At 38.4% G+C, this 18,429-nt stretch overlaps 1 protein-coding gene across 1 annotated transcript in view; it reads right to left on the bottom strand.

The window, feature by feature from the left end:
* tinagl1 (tubulointerstitial nephritis antigen-like 1) overlaps positions 1-13,201 on the bottom strand; it is a 34,789-nt gene extending 21,588 nt beyond the window's left edge. Inside the window, exons 1-3 of the mRNA XM_017695196.2 lie at positions 12,990-13,201; positions 6,335-6,642; positions 2,403-2,469 (exon numbers count right to left, since the gene is read on the bottom strand). Coding sequence (XP_017550685.1) covers positions 2,403-2,469; positions 6,335-6,642; positions 12,990-12,997 — 383 coding nt within the window. The 5' untranslated portion in view covers positions 12,998-13,201. The remainder of the gene's footprint in view (positions 1-2,402; positions 2,470-6,334; positions 6,643-12,989) is intronic.
* Positions 13,202-18,429: the final 5,228 nt, after the last annotated feature.

Genomic DNA, 18,429 nt, shown 5'->3' with positions numbered 1-18,429 from the left:
CTGCCCGTCTAAAGTTTACCTAAAACAAACAAAACGATCATTTACAATGAATCAGTCTGTGGTACACAGCAATTATAATCACACCTGTTAGATTCTGGGAAGCTGAGACAGTGAGTCACACACTTTGTTGTGTGTCTATGTATTAATTTGCTTTCTTTTGAATTTGTCAAAGTGATGTCTGATGTTCGCTGTTATGTTTCAAACAAAAAGATCCCTGCAAAGGTTTTATTAATATAAAGCTGTTTATTTATTTTGAGTACTTACACCCAACACTCAGCTTCATGTTCATCAAAGTATCTTCCTTCATATGAAAAACTTGTTTAGTCTAAAAAGTATTTGACAGAATATAAACTTTAAGTGGGGAGTTCTAGTTCTAGGGCACCCTAGTGGCCATTCAACTTTATGTATATTTTTATACAGTAACATAAAATACTTTTCCATGTAACTCTGTTATCAGGGTAACTAGGATACTGTTGACTGAGACATTGTGTTGTGCTGCCAGTGAGCAATGAGGGTGAAAATGGGAGAGTGAGAATCTCCTGCTATGAAGAGTTCACACTTCAGATCTGTGCAGAGACATTTAGGAGGGCAGGGGCTCAAGGAGGAAAAAGGGCAACATGAACATGAATTTAATTTACCTTATTAATTGCAGTTAATCAAGAAAGGGAGTATAATAATGTTTCAAATAAAACCAAACGTCGTGCTAAGAGTTTTCCAAAGGGAAGCACCAACATTACTATTTACACAGGTGATTTGAACTTGAGTCACCAGGATCCAGAGCCGTTACTCGCTACACTATTTACTCACTAAATAGCATTCAGCTCTCTTTTTATGAGCTCCAGAGTCTCATATAGATACCTATTTTTTACAATAATTAAATATTGATGTAGCAATCAATGTAGTGTTCAAGTAATCACTATCATTATCATTATGGAATGTCACACTTTCTGTTATTACTGTTATTATTTAATAAAGAGATTATCAGTGTTTTACTGGTAGAATTTCCAATACTGTGGTGACATATGATAGGTTGGAGATACTGAGGAGAACCATAAGAGGTCAGTGTACCAGAGGGGGCGCTCAAGAGCAATAAATCTCATAGAACCCAAGCCAACCCATAAGGTCTATTCTTAAGGCTGAGCCTCATCTTGCTGAAACCTATCTTAAAGAATGGTAGCGGCACACTAACCAAGAGCGCACTTGTACAGTCTGAGGGCAAAGAAGCAGTGGCTGAAGACCCACGTTTGCATGTGCCTACACTGATCTCCGTAAAGACAGCCATGCCGAGATAAAACAGGCAGCATTGCAGGATTATTGATATCAGAAATGTGCACAATTGATAATATGATCACAAATCACAAATGATTGAAAAATAGCATTTAGCATAATGGGCAAATAGCATTTAAATATAAAAACACTTCAATAAACGTCGACTCACTTGCTCATCTATAAAGACGAAAATCCAGTTCACTTCCAGTTTTGTAAATTATACACATATCCACCAAGCAATATTCCATAGAATATACTGAAGAAAAAATATACAATTCAACTGACGGATCTTCAACAAAAGAGACAGAAATGGAATTTTATGGTCACTGTGAAAAGGATTGAAGAAATATTTTTGTAAATGAAATGATGTTAACTTCATAATGTAAAGGCTATGTAAAGATTCTATACTAACTAAAGTTTCTGCAGAAACCAAGAACCATTTAGGAACCTTTAAAACACTAAGAGGGACCGTTATCAGGCTTTCTCTGTACTATTGCATGATTTAATGGTTCTCTACCTGGTGAAACGGTTCCTCAGATCGATGGAAAATGTGATGTCTCTTTTTGAAAAGGGTTCTATATCACACCAAAAAGGGTTCTTCTATTGCCACAAGCTTGACATCCTAACAAAAGCAGATGTGCGGTATGCTGTATGTGGTGCTATATAGAACCATTCTTCATCAGTCTGAAGAACCATTTCACCAGGCAGAGAATCATTTCATCATGCAAATGGTTCTTTGAGTGTTCATGGTTCAGTATAGAACCACTATCTTTACTTAAGAACCCTTGAAGAAGAGTCATTTTTGATAGCCAATCGCATTAGCGAGGGTCTCATGTATATGCAGAGAGAGGTAAACACGTGGGGCAGTAATGTGTCATGTGTGCATTGTACTACATGCAGTAGGTTTGCACTGTCCACACAAGCAGTGCCGTATCCCAGTGTAGTAAGCAGTGCCCAGACAGAAAGAAGGAGAAAGAGAAAGAGCTGAGGAATGTATGTCTCTCCACCTCCTCACTCACTAAGCCCTGGTGGTCGGGGATCAATCTTGCAAAACACACAACAAAGTGGCCCCTTGCTCACCATGTGATTTGCTGTATGGAGGAGACTGTTGTGCTTGCATTGCTTGATCTTACCATAAATTGCAGTTTTCTTTGTAGGTGGCACCTGAATGGAACTTGTGGCCGTTTCTTTCACAAACACCTGAAACCAAGAGACAGCAATTCACAGTGAGTCAGGCTGTGGTACGCACACCAATTACCATCACACCTCTTACCTCTTAGATTCTCAGGAAGCAGAGACAGTGACACACATTTTCAGCATTTCTGAGGCATCTCCAGTCAACACACACACACACACGCACACACACTGGTAGGGGCAGCATTAGTTATTCTATTGTACTAGCACTGAATATAAGAAAATGAACTAAAAGAGCATTCATTTACATTATTTGGCTGACGCTCTTATCCAGAGCAACTTACAATTTGATCATTTTACATAGGTAGGCCAAGGCAGTGTTAGGAGTCTTGCCCAAGGACTCTTATTGGTATAGTGTAGGGTGTTTGCCTAGGTGGGGATTGAACCCCAGTCTACAAGGCAGAGGTGTTACCCACTACACTATCCAACCATTAAAGACATTGGTGAAGAGTATGTTGTTAGCAGTCTGCTGCTAGGGGCTAACAGAAGAAGCTTCATTTTCAGGTGGTTACTCATTGAAAAGGTGCTTTTGTTGTTTTTCAGTTCTCTGCCTGTGAATGCTAAGATGACCACAGCTATCATAACCTAGCCACTATGCACGCTTTTTTTTCAAACTAAACGTAGTGCAGCTTATAGGTATTCATCAGTAGCTTGCAGTTGCCTTCATATACACTATGACAATGAGCCTTTCTATTTTAAGAGCTTTCATAATTCAGAATACAGCATAGATTTTGCACAGATCTGTTTTTGCTGTAGCATCATTTTCACCTCAGTCCCTACACATCACATAAAAATCATCGTATGTGGGTGGTCAGTTTGCAAGTCAGTCAAATGCCCCTTTCTGTCACATCAGAGAACCATCTCAAGTGACAAAACCTACCTGACTGTGTAGTAATTCTATATCTTGTAATCTTACCTTGGGAAGTTGTTTTGATCTGAAGTACTTCTACGCTATCAAACTACACTGTGTATAGCAGGAAAAATACTCTCTTCCTGTATGTTCAATGCTGTCGTTTTCCATTGTTAAATTTTATTACCAAAAACAGACACTGCCCCTAAGTTGTCTATAGCTGCCCACAGCGCCAAGTGGTGGATACATTAGCAGACTACTCTATGTATACAGGGCTGATGGGGTTAACAGAAACACTTCTTTCAGTTCTAAGGGCTGAAACTCCACTGAGCCTCAGTAATCTGGTGCTGGAATGTTGGCTTGCTTCTCCTTTATTTTCCCAGGGACCCTGCTCTCGTCATGCCTTAACGGGCTTAATTAGAGTTACACTGGGCAGCTGGATGTGAGTGGGCAGCACCATCAGCTGCCCACACACTACATGTATCTCCCTGCTCATTGCGATCCCTCCCATATGCAGTAATGAAGATTCTACACTTCACTCCCACACGGCAACAGCCTGCAGCAGACACGGTCATTAATCTCTGCCATGACTGTTGTCACTAACACTGCAGTGACGTCTCATAACCTCTAGTGCCACACACACACACACACACACACACACACACACACACACACACACACACACACACACACACACAGTCAAAACATTTCATATGATTTCATTGTTCAGTAGAAAACTATACACAAAAAAAGATGCATTGAAAGCCTGGAGAGTGTAGTTAAGTCACTTTGGGTGTCATTTGTCATACTAAAATGAAAAGTATAGTGTTTGTAGTGTTTTAAGCAATTTTAGGCATAATAAATAAATACAGATATAGGGTCATTTTCCTGGACAGTCATTAGGTAAAGTCCTGGACTACAAAGAGTTCTATATGGAGTAAAAAATTTCCATTACTAGACAAGTCTGGGAAACTGACCTACTGAGTTCTAAATAAATATATTATATACTGATTTAAGCATGGATTATAAAACATGTATCTACGTTTGAAATATTAGCAGTGTTGTTGTAATAAAGTAATAATACTATTCATATATATGAATAGTATTGTTATTTATAAGTAATACATAATAATACTATTCATTTTAATTAATTATTATATCATTATCATATGAAGTAATCAACACATGATATTAATGACTCAATAATCTATAAACCTATAAATAGCAAAATTAGTGTAGATAAAATTATATAAAACCTAATTCATGCAGATATTTTGGTCAGGAGCCAATAAAAAGGCAGCAACAGCACTCATGAGCCAGTGGCTGGCTGTGTTCATAAACAGAGTTTGAGGTCGAACAGTGCACTGCACCCAGACTTTACTGTGCTAAGATTTTGATGACTAGAAAGAATAAAATGTGAAATAAACAAAGTGTATTAGTTTCTAAAGATGGTAGAATGATAGCATATGAAGATAGCATATCTACACACTATTAGCATTGTTTGAGATGCTTCTGCACCAGCCGTGTTTTATATTTTTATTTTTTGTCTTTAAATCCAACATATAATGGAACATCTCACTCCTATCAGATGTGTGTTTGATCATATAGGTATACAAATACAAATCTGTGGAGTTCGTGTGTCCTCATTTTAATGTGTGTGGTGGGGTCACATGCTTGGGGAAATATGTTGCGTGTGTGTGTGTGTGTGTGTGTGTGTGTGCATGTGCATGTGTGTGTATGAGCCGCAGGCTGCTGTAAAACACCTGTGGACATGATTGCCCCTCCTTCAGCAAACAGATGCCTTGTCCAGCATGTGCGTGCATACCTGCTCTGATCCCTTTCAGCCCTTTCCTGCCCCCCCGCCCCGAGCACTTGCACTCTCTGCATTATATGCATTCTTTCTGCTGACCTCCATTCATCCCTCTCTCCATCCTGCCTCCTGTCTGTCTGTGTTCATAAAAAGTCCACTGTTCTCTGCCCATTCTCAGGTAAAGCCCAGCACTTTTTACACCTCATGGCAGCGCACAGACTACAAAAGAGACTGTGCAGGAAAACACACAGGCTAAAGTTTAACATGAGCAAGAATGTGTGGAACTCTGATTTGCAACCAGATTACAGTCTAACTTCAGTGGAATGTGATACAAAGCAACACACCAATGGATTTCCTCTTGTTCCGTATCATTGACTGAAGGTCTCTTCAGTGGGTGTGGAGATTCCGATCATATCTTTAGGTCTAGGGCGGGTGATGTGAAACTCAAATACGTGTCTTTATATTATAATAGTAATAATGATATGAAATAACACAAAGATCAACTGACAATAATTAGTATTCTAATAATAAAATGCAAGTTAAGGTTTAATTAAGAAGCAGATCATTCTGCTGCCACAATCTAATTGGCTGATTGGCTGAATTGCTTATTGCAATTACTATCAATGATTCCTTCATTCAATTATTTCAATTAATTATTGAAAGTTAGTGTATTTTATTATGTTTTATGTTGTCAACATTTTGTAAGAGCAATAAATCACTTGAGATCATCTGAGATCACCAGAATTCTTTCAATGGCTAAGGGTTTCAGCGCTCAGCTTTGGACTGTGCCTAAGAACATCCCTTACCTATGATAAAATCACAGTAATGCGTGGTCTTTCATGGCTTATTCCTTTTTCTAACTATCTGATGCTGAATTATTTTCCACTTATGAATGTGTTCTTATGTACCAACTGTTGACAAGGGTAAACAAGCTTTACAGAATGTTGCCAAAAATCTCAATATATAGAAATTTAGGGTGCTTTATTCATTTATGGAATAAATGGTATATATTTTGTGTATAGTTGGGCTGTTGGGATGGATCAGGTTCGTTTTTTTGAGTAGCTTAGCTAATTATTAGCATGGTGAAAAATTTGTTGTTTTCGACCTGCCTTTTGATTTTAAACAACACAGTCCAGCTCACCCTTAATCAGACCATAGGCCATAGTGAGCTTCACCATGTGGTTCTGCTGGGCTCTAATTGTTACACTTACTTATATATGGTGGGGGAACTCTCAGACAGTGTCCCCAGAAATCTGGGCAGCAGTCGGAAACGGTGCGGTTACAAAAGAGGTCACAGTAGCAAATGGTGTCCAGGTACAGCATGGTGCACTGGTCGTTCCTGCCCTCGCAGCAGCCTCCTCTCCGCTGACAGTAGGAGCCGTATGGGTCCCGGATGCCCCCCACGTGCAGCGGGCTGGCCAACTCCCTCCGACTGCGGGACAGAGTTCTTACCACCATACTTCCCTCCACCAGCAGGAGGAACACAGCAATGACTAGCAACATCAGCCTCATCACTTGCCTGTCAAAGAGAAATCAACACCCAAATATGATTAAGCACGAGCATTTTAGAATATCACATTACACCATTTATGCCTCATCATGATCCATCTTGTTGTGCTCAAACACGATGAGTCATGCAACTAGATATGATATAAAGAGAATATGATACACAGTGGAAACAAGAAAGTGCAGTGATTTTTTTTTCAGTGTGAGCTGCAAGCAGGCCTTTGATGGAATGATGCAGGGCTACGTGCCTCCTCATTCTGCACATTCATCTCTGTGTGGCTGGTGAAGTAAACTGAAACTCTGAGCTCTGCTCTCTCAGCCAAAAATCCCTGAACATAAACAAAGGTGATAAACACAAGTTCATCATGCCCTTTTTATTAATGTAGATGCACTTCAAACATGCAAACACCATGAAGACTAAAAAGGGTAAAAAAACGTATTAGTCATTAGACTTTCCGTGCTGTATTTGTGAGATGTGTGATTTTCATCATGTTGTTTAACTCAGAGAGCGTCCGTAAGTCAAAGTGAATGCTTACGTCAGAAAATCTGCTATTCAGAGGGTAGTTCTGGGGTAGTTCAGAATGCCTGCAGTTTAATGTTAGACACTGATTCTGCCAAGTTTGGAGCTTTCATCCTTTTGGGGTTAAAATGGGGTTATTTTTATAAACAGGGAGAATTAAATAGGGAGGATGAGGAAGTTGCAGTACTGTTTCTAAATGGACAGCATGACTGTTACACTTGCTGTTTTGTATCAAATGTATTATTACATCCAGTTCCTGATTTTTCTTGGCTTTAAAACTTTAAAACAGTTTGGGAATTGAGGGCTAAACTGTGTTATATCATGTTTAAAATGACTACTGTTTCCTTCAGTGTTTGGACTGAAGTGACAAAATAAGATGGATTAGCCCATAAAAACTACGTAATGAACCAATGAGCGGGTCAGAAAGGGGAAGGAGTGGTCATTGATGTAAATTGGGCATGAAAGTACAATAGCTGACATGAGGAAGGGCTCCCTGCCACTATCAACATGACGGAGCCTAAAGTTATCAGCAGGATAACAGTCACTTCCGGCTGTCAAACCCAAACAGTCACTCGAGCAGCAAAATTATGGGATGTACGAGCTGTCTCTGTTCTCAAAATGTATCTAACTGCAACATAGGACATGCTGGCCTGTCCAAGCTCTGTCCACAGATGTGTTGTGCAGCAGTTTAAAGGACTTATATCCTACATTTCTGTTGTATTTTACTTCAGTGGGATTTTTATAGTGACATTTTACATTAAGTTTTAAATGATCACTTTTCAGCCTTTCTTTATCCCTTAGAATGAAATGGGCTGTTTTTATTGCTTTGCCTTTGAGTTTACAACACAGTTTATGTAAAGGGCAGCAACACTTTTACACTTGCTGTTTTGTATCCAATGTATTATTGCGTTGTTGATTTGCTGAAGTGAAAAGTTAACACATCCTCTACAGGAGCAAAAATAAATAAATTTCTGTTTAATATAGTTCTGAGTTTAATAAAAATGATAATGCACTTTACATCTACGTGTATTGCCAAAAACTGAGTTGTGCACTATAACTTCGAATTTTATATCAACACTCTGCAAAGCCTGCTGGACCTAGTGGTGAAGAATGCGTTTGTGGGTGGAACATGAATTGGTTATATTAGTGTATGCAGGTGTGAGACAGGCTCATTAACATACACACTCAGCAAGAAATGCTCAGGGCTCTGCAGTACCTTTAAAAAGCCCCTCCAGCCAGGCTTTTATGTTGCTTGGGACTTTATAGGCTTCTGTTTGGGGCATTGTACTGTCTCCTTTTAACCTTTGGCCATTTGTAGCAGCATTGCTGTTGCTCATTTTCCGCACTTTGGCCTGGAAACACTGGCACAGAGCCACATGTGATTGCTTCTAAATCACCTGCTGTTCTCTTAGGTTACTGTGGGAGTGACATGAGGGGCAGTGAGTGAGTTACATAAATAGTGTCATTAATTATCCAATCAATTCACCAGCCCATCGCCCATCCAGCACAATACCCCCTTCCGCACAGAACACAGTGCAGCCCAGAACTTCATTGCTGTGCACTTTTCTGCATGACTGTGCCTTTAGTGGGCCAGCATAGTCTCTCTCTCTCTCTTTCTCTCTCTCCCTCTCCAAAGCCCTTTTCATTGACTTTCACGAGGTAAAGTCATTGAGGGGGAAAGAAAACCAGAGGCACATAAACTCAGTTTGTCATCTTCACTCTGTGAACAGGGTTATTAATCCTATTAGAAGCCAGAGAGGTCATGTTGACCCCAGTGACTACTGGAACAGTTAACTATGGACTGATCCCTGACCAAAACAACCATCAATACAGAGCCATCACTATAAATAAAGCGGGGCTGCACAATCTTAAGGCTGGGATAATAAGCAATTTTGAAAATGTGGTGAATTGGCATAAAATTATTGGCAAAAAAAGACTTTTTTATTATTTAAAATTTCCGGTGTTTTACTTTTCAGTGTACTGCTGTGTGTTAACTGGGTCTGAAGTTATGGAAAATAGATCCGTACACAGTATGCTCATGCATGCAAGAAGAGTTTTATGTATCTATTTCATGCTATCAATACTTGCCAATAAATCATTATGCGCCAGTCACTTATTTATTTAATTGTTTTTGCAAAATTGAAATTGCTTTTTACTATACTGATATTACAGAAGGCTGCTATATGCAAATGTGTTGGTATATCACATTTGTTTGGTGAGGATATTTTGACAAATCTAGATGTGATGTAACCAAACATATATAATGTCTGGTCAGAATAAGGCATTCTGTACAATTTAATACAGATACATGCAAAAGTCTTTGCAATTGAAAATACGTACACATCCTCTTCTACACATTTTAATGCAAAAATGATTATTTATTTGCTGCACTTTTTTTATATTTTATATTTTATGTTGTATTTTTTCCAGTATGTTAAACTCAGCAAATAAATTTGTTGCACACTACTGTTTTCAGACAATTGTCACATTTGCTTCTTATACAGGATTTGCTCATTTATTTACACTTACAAAATCAACAAAACGTGTAATCTGATGCAGTGTTTACTTTTTCATACAACTATCTATCACAATGCATATCACAGAGCGACAGCTAACCATGTCAAGGATTCCCTGATGTGTTTTGACTTTATTGCAAGTCATATCACACACACGATATACAGCAAAACAATCATGGTGTGGTATGGCGCCATGCTTTATTTTACAGTGGAGTACAGCTAACACACTGGCAGTGAATAGAAGTGCACAGCATTCAGCTGTAGATTTGTGTCTATTTTCATAAATTAATCACAATGTACCAGGATGTACAGCATGGTATGCTTCAAGGATTCTGCCCTACTTTTCAACCATAATTTGGCTAAAAGCCACATGGCTGACCCATTAGTGACCAGAGCACAGCTGCTCCCAGTCCAAAGTAAGCTACTGACCCATGATCAAATCCCCTCACACCAGTGGGGCAGATGGGCTAGCACTGGTTAATATTATAGCCCCTAATGACCTCCGCTCATTCAGGGGGCTGTCTGGAGAACAATCGTATTATGCTGACCCCCTATCAGGCTATGAGTTCAAAACAACCGCCCACAACCAGCAACTACAATAAAATCCTCTCAGGCACCTCTGGAATCAGAAATGATTCTTTAAAGCTGTTATCAGCAATGAAGCAGAAACCTTTCAATCAACAGGAATATCTGACACCAACAGACCACAGTGTACAGCAAGACATAACCAATGAAGCTGCCCTGAACACTTAAAGTGCCCATATCAAGGAAAACCACATTTCCCTTGCTTTTTGAAATAAAGGACTTTGAAATAATATATATAATATATATAAAAGTTCCATTCACTCCTCGTACAATCCAAATATGGAAACTAGGCTGCAAAGTCAGACTGGTTTGAATTAATTGTTTTTGTGATGTCACAAGAACCAACTCATTTACATACATTTACCTATTTAGCCTACTGCAATTTAGCTCCACTCACTCACACTTAAGTTCCAAGCAATGTTCCAGCTCTGGGTGCTTTTTGAATGAAGCAGAATACAGCCCAGCCAATCAGAACAGATGTGATTTATATATATCCATCTTAAAAGCCCTTTAAAAAACACAGCCTGTTTAATTAATTAAAGAGAACTTAGAATATGGTCGCGTAAAAATGAATTATGACCACTTTTGTTACATGAAACCATGAAAATGTTATAAGTAAACCTCAAGAGAACAAATAATATACAAGAAAAATGTGCCTTTAAGGCCTTTGAATATAAATTACTTCAAAAATTACGGTAAGCTATGTTTTAAAATGGTGTTTGCCTGCAGTTGTCTCTGTCAGCCGAAAGGTATTCAGTGATGCAGTTAAGTACTTCTAGAGAGTTCTATTCATATAAACAATGGCACAAGAGCAACCCACAATCACAGGCTTAAGGGCATTTCTAATAGCAGCTCATTCAGCAAAGCTTTCTCAAGAGTACAGGTAGTGCTCACACTGACGTCAGAGGACCTGCACTGCTGAGTCTAATGAAAAACTCCACCGAGAAGCTTCTCTTCATCACAGCTCCGTCTTTTTGTTTGATGCTCTAAACATATTTCTCTTCAGTTTTCTGTGCTTGGAAGCCTCATCCCTTCATGCACCTCTGTTAACATGCTGTACTCATTCACACTTCATCACTTATTTCTCTTCAATCCTCTGTACTTTTTGTTTGTCTACTCTTTTATTTGTTTATTTAACTAGATCATGATAGGGCTTGCCCTGCGATGGACTGGCGACCTGTCCAGGGTGTATCCTGCCTTCCGCCCGAAGACTGCTGGGATAGGCTCCAGCATCCCCCCGCGACCCTGACGGAGAAGCGGCTTAGAAAATGGATGGATGGATGGATGGATGATAGGGCTTTTGTCTCTCTTGTCTTCCAAAAACAGCATTTACCTCCAAAAACTTTACAGGAGAAGGCAAAAACTACTTGTAAACGTAGTGTAGGGAGATTTTTACACAATGTAAAAAGCAGCTGTAGAAGAATGTAGAAAAGCAAAAACGGAAAAAGATACTTTTTTTAGACACTGACTAAATGTACGTAAATTAACAAAGAAAAAAAAACAAGTACCTAACTAACTAACCAATCAAAAACACAGAGCTGTAAGACTGAAGAACTGAAGATCTGAACAAACACTGTCAGAAACTCTAACAGCTTTTCTTGTGTGCAAAGATTTTTCTCTTATGGCAAAAAATGGTCAAACTATGATGTTGCTCTGATCTCTAATTTGTGTATAAGTGTATAAGTGGAACCATATATAATCCATATTTACTGTACAAATCTATACTCTTCATCACTGCAATGCTTCATATATGAGTCCTATACTACATAGTCTGTATTTTTGGTCAAAAAAGATCAGTTCACCTCTTTAGTCCAGACATGTTTGAGTCAGAACCCACAGACTGTCCTTTCAGATACCTCAGCTACATCTCATGCTGCTTATGCACTTACATTAGTGTTCAAAAGTTTGGAATGACAAATCATATTTGTATAATATAAATCATATTAATCATTTCTGGTATTTTATTCAATAATAAGTGTACAGAATAGATTGAAATACTCTATAGCGAGACACCAGGTGGATCTTCAAGATGTTTTGTTCAAAATGTTCATTCTTTTGGGGGGACATGCCACAAAGTTGTTAAAGATACTAATATACTGCAAATATTCATTTACAGTAACTCCTTGATACATTATCTGACCGATGTGATCACTACGTTGGAATAGAAGGCATTCTGGGCATTCATTTAGTATACTTATTCTCGTGTTTCACAGCCTTGTCAGTCATTAAGGGCTCATCTGCGGCTCTCTTCATCATTCTGGATACTAACACTTCTTATTTTACACACTTCCTGTCTGTGAAATCTGTGAAGCTGTTGAGCAGTAGCATCATAATCGAACCATTTCATACATTTATTCCAGACTTTTGAATTCAGATCCTAAACTTTTGAAGGCTACTGTATACATCATAACACAGAAACCAAAGGTCAACACTTTAGTTTAGGCATTAGGAAGAGTAGACATCCTATGAGAGTCTTCCAAACAAGCCAAAACTTTTCTTCTCTAAAAAGTATTTTATACTGACTTTAATTAGACTTGGAAACTTGTGGAGCCCATTAACATATGAAATGCCACCTTTTCACATTTTAAGATGATTAAACACTGAGGATGGAAGAACTGCGTGTAGCTCTGGTTAAAAGGTGACGTTAGTCTGTTACCTGTAGTGCACACCTGTGTGAGGAAGCGGAGGAGCTGCACAAACTCAGTTAGCGCAAAGAACAGCAGGAGAAAAAGTTCCTACCTTGTCATATTAAATAAATCCTCTGCGCTGTTTTAATCCAGAAAGGAAATGTAGCGATTTCACATGCAGGTTTCTACACCCCAGCACTTGCAGACACAAGAGTAAGTGAGTTTCCCTTCCCTTCCCTTCTCTTCCCGTCTCTCTCTCTCTCTCTTTCCCAACTCTCACTCTCTCACTCTCACTTTCAGCCCCTCTCTGCCCTCTGCCTCTCTCACTCACTGCCAGGCTCTTTATAGAGTCACGGTTGGAGGAAAAACCCTCCTCCTCTACTCTCTCTCTCTCTCGCTCTCTCTCTTACGCACTGACCACTCCTGCCTCATAACCTTAGTTCAGTGATCTCCCTTTCCACTACTGCTTGCTCTCTCTCTCTCTCTCTCTCTCTCTCTCTACCTCTCTCTCTCTGTATGACTTGCTCAGCTCCTTGTGGTCAATTACACAACTGCACTGCTGGAATGAACCAGTGACTTCTATTATATTTGAAGCACTGAGATAAGAACACCTGCCTCTATTGTGCACTGAGAGCATCCAGTAAAAGACAGCTGTCCTCAGGGCTGGGCCAGGGTCAACAAATCAGTGACAAAAAATCAATATACTCTGAAAAAGGGGTGGACAGATGAGAGATGAATGAAATTATTTGCTATATATCTTTTTTGTCATGCCAAAGCCTTATATCCCCAATTCTGTTTTTTTTATTCTTATTTGTTTGCATGTAATTTGAAAGAACACGCTGCCCAACAAAATGTGTTAAAACTTCATGATGAACAGATGAGCAGAAATGGTGCTCGTCACATTAATATCCATTACAAGTTAAGCATGTTTTTTCCCGTAAAGTTAACATTTTGGATATAAGAAGTTCTGACACCAATGATGTATAAATGGAAGCTGCACTTTACATTGTGAATGGATGAACGAATCTCTTTACAATGACTTACATTAAAGCTAATATATGTTTCCTGACCATTTCAGAGATATGAAGTTTTGATATGATTTGCTATGATATCAACTATCAGATCTGGTTCTTGCTTATGGTATAAGCAATTGCTCAGGGCCTCCAAACCACTTACATATACTTTCCCTGGTCAAATGACATGTTTTGTTGAAATAAAAATAAGCTAACACACTCTCTCCAAGGAACAAACTTAAATATGACATTTATTTATGCAAACTATATTTTTATATTTCTATTTAGTTTTATAAATTGCAATGTACAATATAAGCATGTAATATAACATTTATTTTATTATATATTTTATTTGTTTTTCCCAAAATGTTAAATTCAACAAATAAACAGTAATTGTGCATTGAAATTTGAAGAAGTCTATTCTTGATAAAGGATCCGTCTTCATTTCACTTAAAAAAATTAAAAAACATCAAATTGTGATATTTTGCTAGGGTGGCCAAACTTTTGCATTGCTAATAGTTTGTATCATAAATATCATGTGAAGATATCACTAATGACTTTACCACTAAAAAAAGAAAGAAAAAAAGGCAGTAATGGTGCCACTTCAATGTACATTGTAACTTATTTTATTCATATTTATTTCTTTTATTTACATGCACAGTGTAGTTGTTTGGTTGTTTATTAAAACACATTGTATTTTTTTAGCCATTACTAAACTTTTTCCCTTCCCAAAATTAATGAAGTAATAAATGCTCTTTATTTTTACCTAAATAAAGACTTTAAGGGTGACATCACTGTCATCAATACATACAGTACTTTGTAAGTTGAAATTTCTATAAAAACAAATATAAAGTGCTCCCTTTACAAACTTAAGAAAGAGGGAAAGTTCTACAAGGAGAAAAACAAATCAGCTAATGCCCCATCAACATGAAGTGAGTAAAATATGTGTATCATGATAGCAGGGAAGACGACGTTCCCTTCAGTCGTGGAGTAAGCACATCACAGGATTGGCTAATCCTCTTTCCATGCTGCAACATTTTGACACGAAGTGACTTGTTCTGCGCTGCTTTTATCAAATACCTCTCCACCAAAACGGTATTATCTTTCCATTACTTCACCATATCCAGTGCAGTCCAGCAGTGGTGGATGTTTTGTTGGTTTTTGCCTCTGTACTCCAGCGCTTTGGATTGGTTATGAAGTTCAGGTACAGAGTGTGGGCTTCTGTTTGAGGGTATGTATATGCATATGATGTGAAGATGTAAATGGCAAATTAAGAGAACATGATAGCACAGATGGCACCAGTCTGATATCCAAAATCATAAATATTGAAGAAAAAAGAACAAATTGAATCTGATTTTGCAACAATTGTAGCCTAAAATATCACAGAAATGCTTCTAGTGTATAACATAAAACGAAACATTACCTGCATAAGAACAAGTCATATTATTCAGATGTTAATCTTAAATGAAGCGCTTCAATTAAAATATCTAATTGTAAAGCGTATTAGTATTAGTATCAACCAGTACTCAAGGTCTCAGGATTCCATTCAGTGATTCCATTCATCAATTCGCCTAATGTACACATTACCTCCCAGGGGCCTGTCAACACAGATCCTCTGCAGCAGCAAAGGAGCTCCAGTTGTTTCGACAGCTGCAGTGAGTCACTTACAGTAAATATACTGTTTGTAGCTACAGTATGTATCACTCAAAATCCTGTAAATATGCAGCTGTGACGTGTCTGTTTTCATGTGTGTGTGTGGGTTGAAGTTAACCTTGAGGGTCTCTTTACTGCCCCCACCCATTATCATACCCTATCAGTCACAAAGACGTGATTCAGTGATTAGATTATTCATCAGCACACGTGTGGTGTATGAATCAGTATATGAAGGCAAGATGATCACACTGTACAGATTTCATAAGTAGTGACCCAGACAAAAATGAGTCGGAGGGATGTGACCTTTTAGATGCTGACTAATGCAGGGTCCATTTCCCCTGAAAACAAGAACTAGATATGTCTGGTTCCCGAAAGTAATGAACTTTAAAGTAACGAGGCACATATGACAGCTATAGGAGCAAAGAACGAGAGAGAGAGAGAGAGAGAGAGAGAGGAGAGAGGAGAGAGAGGAGAGAGAGAGAGAGAGAGAGAGAGAGAGAGAGAGAGATTAGAAACAATGCACCATCATAAACTGAATGTAGAACAATTCCACTCTTTCTCCCTCAGCGTCTCTGACACAGCAGCATTCAGCAGAGCAGAGCAGATGCAATGTGTCAGCATGCAGTCACACTCTTCCTCCATAGCAACACTGTTTGTGCAGGAATGAACAGAATGAACTCTTCACATTAACTGCATCCTCTTCATAGGTCAGAAAAGACGAGTGGCTGGTGAGCTTTGTGGTAAAGCGCAACGGCACGTCTGAAGCGATCACATGCGCACAGCAGCCAGAGATTAGTGTTAGCAGTCAAGAACTTGGCCCAGCCAGATGTTCTTGTTCACAAACAGCACCCCGTATCTCTGGCTGATAACGGCCCTCAAAAGTGAACCAGGGCTTCTGGAAAATGGTTGATTAGCAAGAAAATAACACACAGTCATTTTTCAAACAGGTGTCTGCAATTTCAGCTGTGAGAGAAAATCGCTGGATAATAAGCAGAAGCATTTCCATCTGTCTCAGTTCTGCTGCCAATCAAATGTGTTTTTTCTGTCTTTTGTCATGTTTTTTATCCTAAACCCAAAAGTCAGACATACAGTCTGTAAATCTTTAAGAACCAAATGATTCTTTAGCGAATGTGTTTCTTTAAAGGGCCCATATCCTACTTTCTCTTGCATTTCATTTTTATTCCATGAGGTCCACTTATGACATTTGGTACCGTACTCCTGCACTTTGGACTGGTTATGAAGTTCAGGTACACAGTGTGAGGTGCTGTTTGAGGGTATAAATATGTGTATGACTTGAACAGGTGAAACATTTTTCCTTCTCTTATTAAAAAAGTGACTATTGTTTGACTTCCTTTATGAACCCTGACTCATGGCAAATTTAGAGGAGAACACGATAGCACAAATGGCACCAGGCCAATATCAAAAAGAATCATAATGCATTTCTTCATGACTGTTTTGCGACCTATCTTTAGTTCTTCAAATTAAACAGGCTATTTGCTATTGTAACTTTAAGACTGCTGTATGTCAATGAGCTCTGTTCTGACATCACAGAAGTAGGGAATTTAAAGCGGTGCTGATGTTATAGGTTAGTTTTCAAATATGGACTGTATGTACTGGGGAGGAATGGTATGTTTTGAAACTTTAACAATGTTTATTACATCATACTCTTATTTCACAAAAATTAAATGACATTCAGCATCATGGATTCAGTTTTCCATGACGTTATTGTCAAATATTTTGGTGGAGTAAATCAGGCAATCAAGAAGGTGTGTCTAATCTAGGCAAAAAACACTGATTACATGGTCAAATTTGGAAATACAAAGTGGACCAATATTTGGAAATACAGTATTTCCAATAACAAGGTAGCATAAGTTGGGTGCGTTATCATTCTGCAGGCTTACTGGTAGTATCTTTAACCACATGTGCTTCCCAAAATGGTGAGGTTTTAGCACACATAGGTTTTATGTTCATCAGTGAAAGAGAGGAAACTGGCTTCTTTAAGATGCAATATTCATTATTGGAAAAACTTTAAATCTGCAACATATAAAGTGAAGAACAGGCTATTGCAAATGACTGTAATTTAGCCACATGTGCCATAAATGCCATTAAATCCAGGGGTGTTGGCTGGCCATGTAAAAATCCGGGGCACAATCCAGTTCACTGTCCCCCAGAATTTTTGTTTAATTAATAAGCAAAATGTGAAGTTTCGACTTTTTCTATGTAATAATAAGATTTACACATAAAAAAAATGTGCAATGACGTTGAGTGGCATGTCTTATAACAGAGGTAGTGCCATAATAGTGCCATAATTTAAAGAGTGCTGTAACCGGATAGCACAGTGGGACATGGCATGATTGTAAAATGTATTTCTTGTCAATCTGCTTTTGTCTTAATGCAACTACCACAGGTCAACACAGTCTTCTAAACAATAACAAATAATTGATCAATAATTTACCTGTACATTAAGCTATCATACCTAACAGGAATCTTTAATTCAAGAGTTTTTTTCTAGAACCCCTTAACCTGATTTTAATTTTGTATACAACATGCTCCAGAATACGCAGCTTCATTGGAACATAAAAAACATGGTTACATAAACAAGCAAACAAACAAACAATGTGTTATGTATGTGTTTATAGGGACCCAGGTAGCCAGGTTGATGCCCCCACCCAGTTCTTTGTGCCCAGGAGCCAAAAAACCTTATACCTCTTTTCATTTAAAAAAAAAAAAGATTTTATCACTGTAGTTCCCCAGTACATGGTGTTACATTGTCATGATGAACAGACCAATAAAATGGTCCAAAATTACTTGGAAAAAATCTTGTTACTTATGTTACAAATTAGGAATGTTCTGTCCTTCTCTTGCAAAGTCGGCACTTTGGAGATA

Source organism: Pygocentrus nattereri, chromosome 27 (genome assembly GCF_015220715.1).
Source record: "Pygocentrus nattereri isolate fPygNat1 chromosome 27, fPygNat1.pri, whole genome shotgun sequence".
Lineage (NCBI taxonomy): Eukaryota > Metazoa > Chordata > Actinopteri > Characiformes > Serrasalmidae > Pygocentrus > Pygocentrus nattereri.
The sequence above is the reverse complement of the archived record's forward strand: the minus strand, read 5'-3'. Positions and strand labels throughout refer to the sequence as shown.